Raw genomic sequence first — 15933 nt, forward strand, 5'->3', positions numbered from 1 at the left:
CCTGTTAAAGTGCGCATCGGAGGTACAGCAGCGGCATTTCAACGACCCGTTGATCCCCAATCCCCACACCCAACCTCAAGTGTACCCAATCTCATGTTATCCGTTGCTATGTATACACGAAAATCTCTACGACATATGTGGCGCAACTGTTCGCAACGAAACGGATTCACGATCGCTACACCATTAAAGATACCCGTCAACTGGAGCCGGGTACTACGCCTTCAAGGATCGGCACGCATTAATGCGGAGGAAGTATTGCAGGTTACTATCGACCGGAGGACATGGGTGTCAGAATTTAGTTTAAATTCATTGGTCTGACAATGCATGCAACTTGGTTTGTGATGGAGACGCCTGGTACTTTGTAATTAAACCAAACTGGAAAGTGCATAACTATCGGGTGAAATTTATTAGCTTTGTTAAAGTCGATTGACACTATCTCTCCCCCTGAAAGCAGACATAATGAAATCGATGGTCTGCTTGTGGTTGTCACTTATCACTCAATATAGTTCAATTATCAGACAATCGAAACGAGACCCATTTGACCATCTGACTGTCATATTTGTATAAGCGATTGCGGCGATAACCATGCATCACTTCAATATTTCATCAGCCGTTCGAGCACTCGGTTTCGGTATGAAGGATACGGTGATTCTTCCCCATACATTTGTCACCGACATGGACTACGATGGTGTTGCTTATTTTGATATTTTGTGAGCATTACCCAGTATCCTCGGTATAGTAAATATCCGATAAAAGACATGTTCGAAAGGGTTGTATTTTAGTCCCCTCAGGGAAAGCGGAATAGCAACACTATCCAACAACCTAATGCAAACGACATTGGGACATTTATTTTTATCATTGAAAAGGAATGGGAGTTGTCATTGGTTTTCGTTTTATCGAAATACAAGTAAGCCCTCCCCAGAAGGAAGCTTATTTGTGCCGTCAGTTGGAAGGTATCTTTCAGGCCGGTTTGTTGTTTTGGCTACGTAGTGCAGACCATGAGCCACCAATCTGCAGAAATGAAACTCAAAATATTAACTTATACCGAAACTCCCAGAGTAAGACTGTGTTGGGTTGATATGATGAAGAAAAGTAATCGTGCTTCGCTTTCTGTGTTACGGGTCAGTGATTTGAAATGATAAGACTTGTGCGCTGTGTGTCATGTCTAATGATGTCGCAGAGTAAAGATGAAAATCGTTACATAAAATCCTTGCTGTGTACATTAAATCCCTATCAATTGTGATGTTTTCACATGCTTTAAGTTTATTGATTGTACTAAAAATTATCCTTAAGCGCATTAGAATACTGTTTTGAAATCATAATAACTCCGCTTACAAATCATTGCAGGCAGCAGAAGCTGGTAATCTTGAGGAATTTATACGGCTTTATGAAGGAGACAATAATCGACTCTCGGTGAAGGATAGCAAGGGCCGGACGGCTGCCCATCAGGCAGCGGCACGGAACCGTGTTAACATCCTTACCTTCATTCACGGCCAAGGAGGAAACTTGAATGCACAGGACATGGTAGGAAACACGCCACTCCATACAGCGGTGGAGAATGATTCGTTGGATGCGTTGGAGTTTCTTTTGAAAATGTAAGTATTTAGCAAAGCTATCCCTAATCTCGGGCGGTTCACAATGTTTGGCCTGATAAGGGCGAAACTGCCTCCAAAATATGCTTGAGCAGGTTTGGGTGGGTTTTTTGAAACTTTGCATCATTTCGGTGGAAAGTTGCCCGCTTCGTAAGCATTGCACGTGCCTGCGAAGCTACGTACGTAACAGTATGGGACATAGAGATTCGGAAATGCAATGTGAAAGTTTGACTGAAGGTAGCGGCTCAATCGAACATAATTTTGAACGAAATCAAATAACTTGTTGGAAACTTAGTTTTCGTGCACATATTAACGCGTTTGGAAGTAATGTGGCGAAGTCGTTTGTATCGATTCATGGTACTGAGATAACTGTTACTACACTTACAAATCATTCAACAGATAAATTGACATTTATTAATTCAATTACATATGTGCAATACTGTAGTTTACGTGTGTTTCAATTCATCCAGTCTCGGTGGTTTCGATGGATCACAGTACAAAAGTGACCGAAACTGTTTCCCGAACAGAAACGATGTATATAACAAATAACATGCGAAATAACTCAGAAAAATTTGAGTATTTCTTCTCTACTCTTGAGTATTCTTTTCTTCTATTCTATTTCTATTTAATCATACGTTTTTGTACATTTATTCCTCACATTATGTAAATTTTCTCGAAGCATTTGTTGTAAATAATTTTGTTGTAAATACAACACAATTATTTTATAGCAAACGGTCTTGAGTCGTCATAATGTATTATAAAATTAATTTTATGTTACTAGAAGTAGCACAATTGTGTACTTCCCAAAACTATTTGTTTGAATGCGGCTCAAAAGATGTATTTTTGCATACTTAACATACATAAACATAAACTTGCAGCGATAGGTAAAAATAATGTTCTGATCAGTTCATGGACAATCTGCATCTATTTTATTTAAATTTCAAATTTCAAAAATTAGTTTAATTTTAAAGAAATTTAAAATTTAATTACATTTTGCTCCGTGGTTTCTTGGCCCAAAATAAAAGAAAATTTGAAATTGGATTGGATTGGATGGCTTTAACGATTTGTTTACACATAAAGAATTGTGAGGACGTACCGGAAGATTACTTTAATAAATGCATGTTTCAAAATTCGCAATGTTTTCGAAAAGCAAACGACAATTCTTAGTTTTGCTTTCATACATTCATACATTTCTTTCATGAACATAGTAGAATGTTTCGATTTTTCATGTGCTTATGCTGTCACCTGGTGATCGGTCCACCGGTCAGTGGTCGATGTATACTAATTGATTCGATATTGTCAAAATTTGAGAGTTTTATCTCTTAAATTACAACAGCTAGGATGAGAACAGTAAAAGTTCTCTACGCAAAAGTTTCTTCGTTCGGGGCCCGAGAAAAAATCGGCCGTTGTGTCACATTTACTGTCGGTTGGATACGATCGGGCAGATGTCTATCAGCTTCTGGCCTTTCTGAAGAAGGGAAAGTTTGTAGAGTGGGATCCTGGATCTGGCCGTCCAGGCTGACGGAAAAAATGAAAAATAAGTCACAAATCCGTTTTATTTCCTTCAGGAATGGCATTGACCAACGAGATTTATAGTACAATGAGCCTCTTAATAGTTAAAAGTACCAAAAAGATGGTGTGTTAGTTTAGTGTTGCAATCTACTCAAAGCGAAGGCTGGAAGGAAAATGGGGCGTTTGGGGATTCTGAGGAATCCCAAGTAGAAACCTAAATGAGCCCAGTAGCCCCAGTCGCAATATTATAGATCAATTTGAACAAGAGAATCAATCGTAATAATTGCATGGTCAATGTCAGGGATGAATTGTTGAAATAGGCGACATTTTAACAGAAAAAAGGTCAACAAATCATTTTTTTATACTTAGGGGTTGTGGTTTACGGCAAAAGGCCGCTGGACGACGAGACAAAGGTTTGATTTTTTTGCTTTAATTAATGATTTATTAAAGAAAACAATGTAATTTGTTTGGTGACAGTAACTTGTACGGTTTGATTTTACCATGCATCTGACAAAGGCGATTTTTTAATCTATACGTTATTCAACAGTAAATTATTAGTAACACGTTATTAACACTATAAAAGAAACGTTACCAAACGACGTACTAAGGAAGAATCCATCCAATCCTGTCCAGAACAATCCTATTACAGCGATGGGTGTAACGAGGTCAAACAAGTCAGGAATCTCCCGTGGTTGTAGAGTCGAAATACCAAATATCTGTGCAATTCAGCATGCATATGCAAACACATCTAATAATCCCTTTTTAAACCAAATGGAACTCAACTCTCATGTCATCTTACGAATGCTTTAAATCGATTTATGCAAACTCTCTTCCAAATCCGGTTCGTAGTCCAGTCGCAACGAACATTCTGAATGAAAAGAAGCTGGCTCCTGTGCATTTGGCAACTGAGCAAAACAAAGTAAATGCACTGCAGGTTATGGGCAAGTACCGGGAGGTGATTGACATACAGCAGGGCGGAGAGCATGGCAGAACAGCCCTCCACTTGGCTGCCATCTATGACAACGAAGAGTGTGCTCGAATATTGGTAAGCGTAAACAAGCGTGTCGGTCAATCGGTCATGATAACTCTAACAAATCGACGGTTTCTCCTGGTTGGTGCAAATGTTCAGATTTCAGAATTTGGAGCCTGTCCAAGGAAACCCTGCAACAACGGCTACTACCCAATACACGAGGCAGCCAAAAACGCCAGCTCCAAAACGATGGAGGTCTTTTTCCAGTGGGGAGAATCGAAGGGATGCACCAGGGAGGAGATGATTTCCTTCTACGACTCCGAGGGTAACGTGCCACTACACTCGGCCGTACACGGTGGTGACATAAAGGCGGTAGAGTTGTGTCTTAAATCTGGGGCAAAGATATCCACCCAACAGCATGACCTCTCAACGCCGGTCCATCTGGCGGCCGCTCAGGGAGCGATTGAGATAGTGAAGCTGATGTTCCGCATGCAGCCACTCGAGAAGCGCATCAGCCTGAACTGCACCGACATCCAGAAGATGACACCGTTGCACTGTGCCGCCATGTTTGACCATCCGGAGATTGTCGAGTACCTGGTAAAGGAGGGCGCCGACATTAACGCGATGGACAAGGAGAAACGTTCACCGCTGTTGCTGTCCTCTTCGCGCGGTGGTTGGCGCACGGTAATGACCTTGATCAGACTCGGTGCAAACATTAGCCTGAAGGACGCCAATTCGCGTAACGTGCTGCACCTGGTCATCATGAATGGGGGGTGTTTGGACGAGTTTGCAAAGGAGGTGTGCCACACACAGTCCGAAATCTACCTGTTGCAGCTGCTGAACGAAAAGGACGACGCCGGTTGCTCGCCACTGCATTACGCCAGCCGTGAAGGCCACATACGCTCGCTCGAGAACCTGATCCGGCTCGGGGCGTGTATTAATCTCAAGAATAATAACAACGAAAGCCCACTGCACTTTGCGGCACGCTACGGACGGTACAACACCGTCCGTCAGCTACTCGACTCCGAAAAGGGAACGTTCATCATCAACGAAAGTGACGGCGAAGGACTCACGCCATTGCACATTGCTTCACAGCAGGGTCATACGCGGGTCGTGCAAATGCTGCTGAACCGGGGTGCGTTGCTGCACCGGGATCATAACGGGCGCAATCCGCTGCATCTGGCCGCAATGTCTGGGTACACGCAAACGATCGAGCTACTGCATTCCGTCCATTCGCATCTACTGGATCAGGTTGACAAAGATGGGGTAAGTGTAGTTTAAAATTTAATAAGGGCTCACCAATTGAGGTATGCTTTTTATGATGTAAGGATTGTTGAAATGTGAATATGCGCGTATGAAAACCTATTTTAAATTTTTATGTACTGTTTATTTGTTGGTACTCGTTTAGTTCGACCTTCAAGTCTTTTTATTGATTTCAGTTCATTTGAAAATTCATTTTTAAATAGTTGTTTCAGAAACAAAACAATGCTCACAAAATTCTAATAAAGTAATAAAAATAGTCAAAAATCAATTCTCTGTTGATAAAGTTAATCAATTTGATATAACGCTGGAATTTCTAACCAATTTTTGTTAGGCACACATTTATTTCTTGTTTTACATCTTAATTTTCTAGGATTATATTCTAATTTACACTTTAATCGCAGATTAAACTTTGTAATTTTTTTAGCTTATGGTAATTCATTAAGAGTCTTTTTTGTAGTTCATAGCTTCATAAGTTTCTCATAAATTTCAGTTTCTCGGCTGTCGTGCTTCTTTTTCATATAGAATTGCTGAGCTCTTCAAAAGTATAGACTCTTAGGCCTTTTTCTTTCAATATACTTTTCAGGTTGATCCAGTTCTTTATCCCTGTTTTGTGCCACCTTTATCACGTGATGTTTATGTTCAATCGTCTCTTGTCGAACACATTTTTCACACTTATCATCCTCACTAATTCCTCTTTCTCCCCATTGAAATTCTTGTAATATGGTTTTGAGCTTTTTGTTAGCTAGTGTATAGTTACCTTTTTAAAGTTGAATTCAGTTTATTATCATTTATGTTGCGCCAATACAATTTTCCAATTAACTGTTCGATGTTTAGTTGTGATTTGTGTTGGTGGAAGGAATTCTCTTAACATTTGTTGTATCAACTTTGTTACAGTGTCGGGCAAAAAGAGCACTGTTTTGTACGGTTATGGCCACACAAGGGTAGAAAATAAGTAATTTAGTATTATTTGAAGGTCTGCTCAAAATATTGTTGCGTGAAGGGCATGGAACTTTTTTTTCGTAAAGGAGTCTGTTTGCTAGGAGTGAATTCAGCTTCAAAGCCGGTACAAGAAGGAATAGTCTTCCTTTTGCTTACTGCAGTGTTAATACTAATACTCATGCCTTCTTAAGGTCATATAAATTTACCTAGCATTGCTGTAAGCTTAGCTGTTTGTCCTTTGTTGGCAGAAAAAATTGACCCCACGAACCACAATTTAGAAGTTATAAAGGTGTTTGCTAGGATAACCCTTTGTTGTAGGTTACTCTCTCTCTTGTTATGGTGGATAATAATTTGAGCAAATTTTGTTGTGGTCACATCCCAGTTTGATTTGATCGATAGTCTTAGAGAGCTTGTGTGAATATAATGCTAAGAATTTAAGATATTGTAATCTGTTTTAGTAGACCCAATTTCTATGGCTCTAATTTTATTTATGTTTATTGCAGCTTGCTTGAAAGCATGCTAATTGCCTAGGTTTTTTCTTCTTATGTTATCTAGTTTTTTCTAATACAGGGTAAACACATGAGGCAAACAAGTGCATCGCCAGAGTGTTTCTTTGCCTAATCGATTTTTTAGTTTCAATTTTGTTTCCCAAGATTCCGTTTATAGTTTGGATTTGGATATTGAGTTCAGTTTTTCCAAATTCCAATAAACGAAGAGATTAGACTTATTGTATTGCAACGTGTCGTATGAGAAGTTATGCTTTACTCCATCAAGTTATGATAAATCAAAAGAAATGAGCATTCCTGTCTGACTTGTTTCATTTAGCTCCAATATTTTATCTTTGAATATTAACAACCCTTGAAGTATGTTCTTCCTTTTGTGGCTATACTTTTGGGACGATGTTAGGACAGCGTGTTTCTGCAGCACTTCCATGCAGTGCTAATTGAACATTAATGATCAGTTTTACAATCTAAAAAATTTATTCCAGTACAAGTCACAGTATAAAAGAAATCACACCATTATAAAAATAATAATTTGAATTTAAACATAATTTTGCTTCTTCATCGTAGCCGTAAATTTATCAAAATAAGATCGTGAATATTGATTTTTTTATTCGATCGATACACTCACACCCACAGAACACGGCGTTACATTTGGCTACGATGGAAAACAAGCCCAACGCAGTGGTGCTACTGCTCAGTCTCGGTTGTAAACTGCTGCACAACTACATGGACATGAGCGCCATCGACTACGCGATCTATTACAAGTATCCCGAGGCAGCACTGGCCATGGCAACGCATGAGGAGCGCTCCAGCGAGGTGATGGCACTGAAATCGGACAAACATCCGTGCGTAACGCTGGCCCTGATCGCCTCGATGCCGCGTGTCTTCGAAGCCGTACAGGACAATTGCATCACCAAGGCTAACTGCAAAAAGGACTCGAAAAGCTTCTACGTAAGTACGGTGTCGAAAGATTGCGGGTCGGTTAATTAGTTTCGTTTCAGCTAGAAACTGCGCCCCACTGCCGGAGTCGTCCGCACGTGGCCTAAACACGGGAATGGGCGGAAATGGCGCCGAACTGATGGGTCGCTAAGATTGCAATTGTTCTAATAATATTTTCTAACAAACACACACACACACAAACACGCAGATTCGGTACTCATTTAGCTGTCTGCAGTGTCCGGCACTGTACGCACAAATGGACGCTCGAACCGGAGAGGCGGTCCAGATATCGAAACCGATACCGCTGCCGGCACTGAACGTAAGCGGCTACTAACATCTTAGCCTTGGAGCGCTTCTGCATGGTGTTTGCTGGCAGGATCATGGAGTTTGCATGCAGTTCTGCAAAGTTAAACTCACACTAACCCTTCATAGCTTGAATAGTTTATCACCATGCATGAGCTTCACCGTTGCAGCGGCATGCAAGCAAACGCTTTGTTGTGCCCAGTGCCCGGCGAAGGTAGCAATTTCCCTTCATTTGTCAACCGGTCACTTTTAATCATCCGCGATCTTCCTGACCCTTCTTGCTGTTTATGACCCCACGAAGCTCTAGCTTATGTCCAGTATGGCAGTAACACTACCACCGACATGTTTTATTTAATGTTTAGCTTAAAAGCTTCATCCCTCGGTATCGCTCAGACATCAACTCTGAAGAATTCACTTACTATTTCTATACTACTTACAGTGTTCAGTAGCACACGTACAACATGATCCATTAATTTGCTAACTCCACATAAAACTGTCGCAATAATTATCAATAGTTAATTTGATGCGCTTACTTTCGTTTGGGCCACACTTCAGATCAAATATTCATTTCACGCGTACCAAAAGTCGCAAGAGGCGATTGCAGAAATCCGGAAAACTTTGAACGATCCCAAATGGCGTCCACCACCATTGCATGTTGTTAATGTGAGTGTGTTTCTTCCCCCTCTTTATAGTTAGCGTATCAGTGTTGTAGCTCAGTGTGAAGAAGAGGGTATCAGTTGGCATGAATAGTCAAATCAGTTGTAAATACGTTTTAATTGTACGGTCTATCGTATATAAGGTGGATCCAGAAGTAAGTTAAGTCGGAACCATTTCTGGATTATTTTCAATGTCGGTGTAGAATATATTGGACTTGAAGCGAAGGACTCATCCTACAAAGAATTCAGAAATATGTCGAAAAAATATATGAGTCCTCACTACGGGGAAACGGCCCGCCATCCCAACAAGCCACCCCAGTATATTTTTTGTTAACTGTTTTTATTTTTTTGTGTATTGCTGTATTCCTACAAGTTATCTTAACCATAATTACTTATTGTAGCTAATATTTCATATTTCATTCCTTTCCAAAAAAGTTTTTCATAACTCTATTGAATAGGATGAGACTTTGCAATTCTAAGATGTCGAAAAAGAAACGCTTTAATCTTTAATAAATCTGGATAATGCATCCATTTGACCTCCTTTTGCACGTCAGACAGCTCAAAAAAGTTTCCACTACAGTGTAATCAAACTTTTGCACTCGCTTCAATACGCACCTAGCATCTGCATGAACCACTGTTGAACCAAAATGTTGCTACTTCTTAGCTTCTGGATTCACTTTCTTAGCGCACCTCCCTAGGGCATTGTTTGTTTTCGGTTGTTTCTTCGTCGTGGTTGGTAATATTGCTGGCTTTCAAACCTCATTAGTTCGTTCGAAAAGTAATGCAATTAATCTTTTCTTCACGCTGCTTCCTGTTGACTGGTGGTCGTGTTGTTCCGCCAGGCCATGGTAGCGCACGGACGGGTGGAGCTGTTGGCACATCCACTCAGCCAAAAGTACTTGCAAATGAAGTGGAACTCCTATGGCAAATATTTCCACCTGGCCAACTTGCTGTTCTACAGCGTGTTTCTGTTTTTCGTGACACTTTTCACATCCCAGTTGATGCGGAATGCAACCCCCATCGTACATCCGGCCGAAAACGTAAGCAACGGGAAGTGTATTTTGGGACGGTGGAATGTTTCGGTACAGGGCTTATTAAAAATTCGTCTCACATGCTTTACAGCACACGCAAGAGAGCGGAACGCCGGACGGTACATCGTACGGTGGACAGCACATACTCGCTCTACGCTCAACGCTGGCCCGTGCAAAGGGATACAATTATGCTACGATGCCAAACGTGACCAGCTCCGTCGCTCCACCACCGATCGTGGAACAGATGGAAGTCACCACCACGACGCTCGTGTCCGGGATCGGTATTATCATCTACATTGTCGTGAATGCGTTGCGAGAGTTGCTACAGGTTTATCAGCAAAAGTGGCATTACCTGCTCGAGCCGAACAACTTCATCTCGTGGATACTCTACACGTCCGCGCTGATTATGATTTGGCCCATGTTTTCCAGCGGTATGTGCTTCAGCATCAACTATTCGGCGGCTTCGATAACTGTGTTTTTGTCATGGTTTAATCTCCTGCTGTTTCTGCAACGGTTCGATCAGGTAAGAGTAACAATTTCTATCAAGCATCATAATCATCATTTTTCGTCATCTTAAAGGACTTACAGAAACTTTTTTCTTTTTAAAAACTTTGTTTATGTTTGTCCTGTTCTTCCATCCCATCGTAATGCACAAGAATTGATCTGAAAGTGGAAGAATCTTTCATTACATCAATCCTCTTGGTTATTGAACCTTTCTTTGATTCCTTTTCAACCTACTAATGTTGAAGATTTTCAAAATATGCGCCATTGATTGGGAAGGGCAAGCAAAGGAATTCAATCTGAACGGTCCAATGTGAAGGAAAAAAATGAAAACGTAGGCCAACACATTGCGATTGAATGTTTTTGATACCGATTTGGCAATATGACGCCAAGCAAAATCGTATAGAGGAAGTGCGATGCTGCCTTATCGAAAACGGGTATGTGTGCAGTTGGTTCTCATATTTTCTCCGTTGTACATGGATGTCGTGATGGATACTTTTCTTTATCATCTGTTAGCAGGCTGACACAAAACAATAATCCTTGAGGTGGCAACTCCAGCAGTTTTATCCATGCATTAAATATGAGTTTGATCACACATGCTTTATTTGCGTTGTTTACCAAATCTTGCTTCAAACTTAAAGAATTAAAGTGCATTAGTATTGAAAAGACGCGTTTGTTATTGTTGAAGCCATGCCATTTGTGGTCAGAATGTGTCAGAATTTGGTCAACTCTGTAGTGGGTGATTTTAATAGAACCTACACCTATTACTCAGTAAGTTTATGTTTAAGTGCATACAGCAAAATAGGAATAGTAATAATTCTTTTTTTTTTTTTTTATTCATAAGGGACGGCCAGGCCGTATTGCTAGTAATAATTCTTAATTATAGTAAATCTGAAATAGTTGCAGTGCGCTCTTGCCAACTGATTCTGCTCCACATAATCAAGAACTTATCAGGAGCTACTACCGTTTGCCCTGCTTTAGAAATTAACAAAACCGCTTACGGTCTACTGCCGTTGTCTGCCAATCCAATATCCTGGCCGTCCTGGCGCATCAACACTATCGCTTCATCTCAATCTAGGTCTTTTAAAGAGCACGTCGTCGTGACATGGCCCGGTCAACAATAGATCTCCAGGATACTCGATCCCTGGCCCTGATCCAGCCAACGAACTCGCTGTGCTCCCCGACGCTTCGTGTCGGACTGGGGGTCGCTGACGAATACCTTCTTGGCGGGGCATGAGTCCGGCATCCTCATAACACGCCCCAGCCATCGTATCCTGCCGATCTTCGCCACCATCAGGATGTCCGGTTCTCCGTATACCTCAGCAAGCTCGTGGTTCATCCTTCTTCTCCACACTCCATCCTCAAACACGCCAAGAGCGTTTGCATCTTCCGCTCGGATGGTCCAAGACTCATGGTCATATAGGACCACCGGGCGAATCAGTGTGCGATATATCTCACATTTAGTGCGGTCTCGAAGTCTTCTGGATCTCAGAAGATGATGAAGCCCGTAGTAGGCACGATTCCCCTGAACAATGCGTCTCCAGATTTCGCTGCTGACATCGTTATCCGAAGTTACGACAGTCCCAAGATAGCAAAACTCCTCTGATACCTCGAGGTTGTCGCCGTCGACTAACACGCTGCTTCCTACTCGGGCTCTATCACGACTAGAACCTCAGGCAAGCAGGTATTTCGTCTTCGTCGCATTGATCATCAATCCAATTCTTGCTGCTTCACGTTTCAGTGCACTTGTGCTGCTGCATTATAAGCCTCTCCGGCCTCATCTTGAAGAGTTCGCCGCCAGTCCATCACTACCAGCAGCCTTGGTGCTTTTAAACTGCATGATGGCGCTGGCAACCTCATCCAGAGGTGGCGGAGGTACTTCGTCTTCTGCACTATTGCTGTCACTGATGTTGTTGCTGCTGTGTTGCTGCTGCTTTTGGCTTGTTCTGCTACTTGCACCAACCTCGCCTGTCTCAGCTACGTTCAGGTGTCCTTGGAAGTAGCACTTCCACCTTTCGATTTCTACTTCGACCTTCCGCTCGTCTGTCAGGAGATTTCCGTCTGCGTCCCGGCACACCGCGGTTTTAGGAGCAAATCCACTCCGTGCCTCTTGACTGCACTCATGAGGGCGCGTGCTTCATTCTTCTCGGATGAAGAGTGCACGAGTGCACTCTTCGTCGAACCATTACTTTCGCTGTCTGCGTAGTAAGTGGCCAATTTTCAGTTCGGCTGCGGTGCTGATGGCTCGTTCCACCATATGCCAGTGGTCTCCTAGGGGCATTGCGGGATTGTCGTCCGAGCCACATCGGCACACCTCAGCCAATCCAGATAGAGCCTTGGCGTAGGGTTGCTTCGTTGACCACTGAGTTTCTGGCGCAGCTTTACCATTACAAGGAAATGGTTCGAGTCGACGTTTGCGCCTCTGTACGTTTTCACGTAGATAATATCCGAGAAGTGCCTTCCGTCCTTTTCCTATTAGAACGTGGCCGATTTGGGAATAGGTGTGTAGAGGAACCGAGGTGCGTGCTGGAAAAAGGTGCTGCGAATGCTGCGAATGCTCATGTGCTTGGAGGAGGCAAAATTGATGAGCCTGAGGCCACTTGTCAGCTGGTGTGCGCTGAAGCTACCAATTGTTGGTTTATATGCCTGCACATTCGTTCGTTGACTGGCCACCATCTAATCACCCGTTGTTACATCGCACCTAGCACCATGAACGCCTTACCAAGCTGATGCGTTTCTCCACCACTTTGGTAGATTGTGCAGTTGCTACGGTACTGGTGCACCATTGCACCCTTCCAGCGCAAGTGCTACTATGTCGAAGCCGCGGGTCTGGACCTCATCTAACAGGATTCGGTTCCGAGCCTCCAATCGTATGTCCTTTTTCCTTGCGGGGTCTGTATCGATTGTTTCTTTGCGGTAATATCTGTTGCTGACTTTTCGTTGCGTTATTTGTTTTCTAGGGGTGGCTTGCAAGGCCTCTCCCCCAACCCCCTGTCTCGCCGGAGGGCCTACGCATCCTTGCTTAATGTCCCTACGGATGCCAGGACAGAAGGGACAACCAGCCGTCCCTAACATGGAGAACAGATTCTAACCCCCCCCCCCCCCCCCCCGCCCTCAATTAAGTCATATAACCCAGCCTCCCAGGGTTGGGGTTCCCCGTATACCAAAGCTCAAATATTTGGAGAGATATGTTACCGTTCTGTACGGCGTTGACGTATTGAGTCGGTGTAGGGTATGGAGATCCTATATTAACCTTCAGGAGGTGTCGGACCATACCCGTTTCAATGCGGTATTGTTACATACATTGACAACAGAATAGTGACTCCGTTGGCAGATTTTGTTTTTACCAGTAGCGCCCTCTGAAATACTTATTCTAAAGCTGTCTCGTGCGAACTGACCGTTAACTTGTCAATTCGTACGATTTTCAAAACATAACCAGTCCATTTGAGGCTGGCATATCTAATTTGCTACATGATAGGGAGTGTAAACTTCAAGAAGACAGTGAGAAACAATCGAGAAGGACAGTGTAACAGGGGCCAATATCAAACGAGCGCAGGGTAGTGGTTACTTTTTATGTCTGTCGTCATTGGTAAAATAATATGTAGAACGAATTGCACAATTGGGTATGCTTACTGTTTAACATAATATTTTAATAAAACTATCATGATGTTCTTCCGGAGATAGAGTGTCATTCCTACCCGATCACTTTCGATCCTGAACCCCAATAGTATGGATTCGAGAAATGGATCATAGGTGAAGGATATACAATGACCTTCCGATTTACATGACAATAGCGAAATGGGAGTCAATGTGATTCTAGAAACTATATGCTGCAGCGACGAAGTCGAATACAATTTCTCCCACTGAGTAGTAACTGTTGGTTTGAATAAGTACAATTCTTTTCGATTGCTTTTTTACTAACAAAAGATTCCTTAGCGCTAATTGTTGATTTTCAGTTAAATTAAGTTATCTTTTTGTTCTTGTCACTGGACTAGACTTGTACTGGACTTGCACTGGAATCAAATCATACAAAATATCCCGCAGCACGCAGGATTAGCATTAATCTTTTTGCTGTTTTTGACAAACTTGAGAGATCTGCGACTTCACGTTGTACAAGAATCGTTGGAAAAAATTGTCTCACATGATGCTTATCGATCGGGTAATAAATGTTGATACAAATTAATCAATTCAAGGGCGGTCGACAACGACGCGTCATACGGTATGATAAAGCGGAATCAGCATAAACATTCATCATGACGAACAGCAAAGATGAAGGTGACAAAATAATAATATTATCTGATGGTTTGGTCTGCCTCTTTGTTTTATTTATTTCCAGATTGGTATATATGTGGTCATGTTTTTGGAAATCCTGCAAACCCTCATCAAAGTGTTGATCGTGTTTAGCATTCTTATAATCGCATTCGGATTAGCCTTCTACATTCTGCTCTCAAAGGTAAGCATCGTCAAAAGCTAATTTGGTTAGTTGACTAATCGAATTCGTTTCTCACCTGGGCAGGTCTCTGAGCCTCAAGTGAACCATTTGTCGTTCTCGTCCATTCCAATGTCTCTGGTGCGCACCTTCTCGATGATGTTGGGTGAGATGGATTTCGTCGGCACCTACGTTCAACCGTACCATGTGGGAGATCTTCCATTTCCGTTTCCATCGTTCGTCATACTTTGTAAGACTGTCTCACTCACGTGGACCTCTTCCTAACGAAACTAAAGCATGTTTTATTAATCTTTTGTGTGTATGTAGGCTTGTTCATGATTCTGATGCCCATTTTGCTGATGAATCTACTGATCGGTTTGGCCGTCGGTGACATCGAATCGGTGCGTCGAAATGCACAGCTTAAGCGACTTGCAATGCAGGTTGTACTGCATACGGAGCTGGAGCGCAAACTGCCCCAAATGTGGCTCGAAATGGTAGACAAAATGGAGCTGATCGAATATCCGAACGAAAAGAAGTGCAAACTCGGATTTCTCGACTCCGTCCTGCGTAAGTGGTTCTGCAATCCTTTTACCGATGATTACAAAGGTAACGTATTCGCTCTGCCGAAGCGAACTGCCTATCTGTGCTTAACCTTGTTTGGTCCCCTCTTCAACTGCAGGTGGTATTGACTACGTACTGGAAAACACGGAAGACTATGTGGCGGTTGAGTTGGAGAAACAGAAGCGAAAGCTTCGGGACATTGGAATGGCACTCGATACACAGCATCAATTACTACGACTGATCGTACAGGTAATGTTGCCATATGGCCATACGACTGATCGTACAGGTAATGTTGCCATATGGGACGCACGAGGATGCATACCGGAAGCTTGAGTAACTTGATGCCCTTAATCTTCTCCACAGAAAATGGAAATTAAAACAGAGGCAGACGATGTGGACGAGGGCGTTCCCACAAGTGATCTCAAAGCATCGAGCGGGATGTTGACAAGCAACCGGTCTTCTCGCTGGTCATCCCCACGGATACGCAAAAAGCTCGGTGCCACCTTAAGCTTCAACAAGTCTATTAGCAAATGAATGCAATTTTAATGGAGCCTACGTGGACTTGCACCGCCGGTGGACGGTTTCAATAGTTATGCTCTTTTAAATTATAACAAACAGAGCTTGTACGTGCATGTGTGTTTGGATGTGTGTGTGTGTGTGCGTGATTATTCCATGTACGTGTGTAAGTGTGTATGTATGCGTGTGTGCGTTTGTAAGTTAGAGCGTTTAGTTGT

The 15933-nt window shown here is 42.5% G+C and overlaps 1 protein-coding gene across 1 annotated transcript; it reads left to right on the forward strand.

Annotated features, from left to right (window-relative positions):
- The first annotated feature begins 81 nt into the window (after positions 1-81).
- On the forward strand, positions 82-15746 carry LOC126561417 (transient receptor potential cation channel subfamily A member 1). The gene is made up of 13 exons (XM_050217549.1): positions 82-261; positions 1348-1595; positions 3954-4149; positions 4234-5340; positions 7416-7730; positions 7927-8037; positions 9520-9717; positions 9800-10231; positions 14546-14662; positions 14726-14888; positions 14966-15244; positions 15318-15448; positions 15563-15746. Exons 1-13 carry the CDS (start codon positions 94-96, stop codon positions 15731-15733), a joined length of 3636 nt encoding a protein of 1211 aa, XP_050073506.1. The 5' UTR covers positions 82-93; the 3' UTR covers positions 15734-15746.
- Positions 15747-15933: the final 187 nt, after the last annotated feature.

The sequence above is a fragment of the Anopheles maculipalpis genome, chromosome 3RL (assembly GCF_943734695.1).
Source record: "Anopheles maculipalpis chromosome 3RL, idAnoMacuDA_375_x, whole genome shotgun sequence".
Classification (NCBI taxonomy): domain Eukaryota; kingdom Metazoa; phylum Arthropoda; class Insecta; order Diptera; family Culicidae; genus Anopheles; species Anopheles maculipalpis.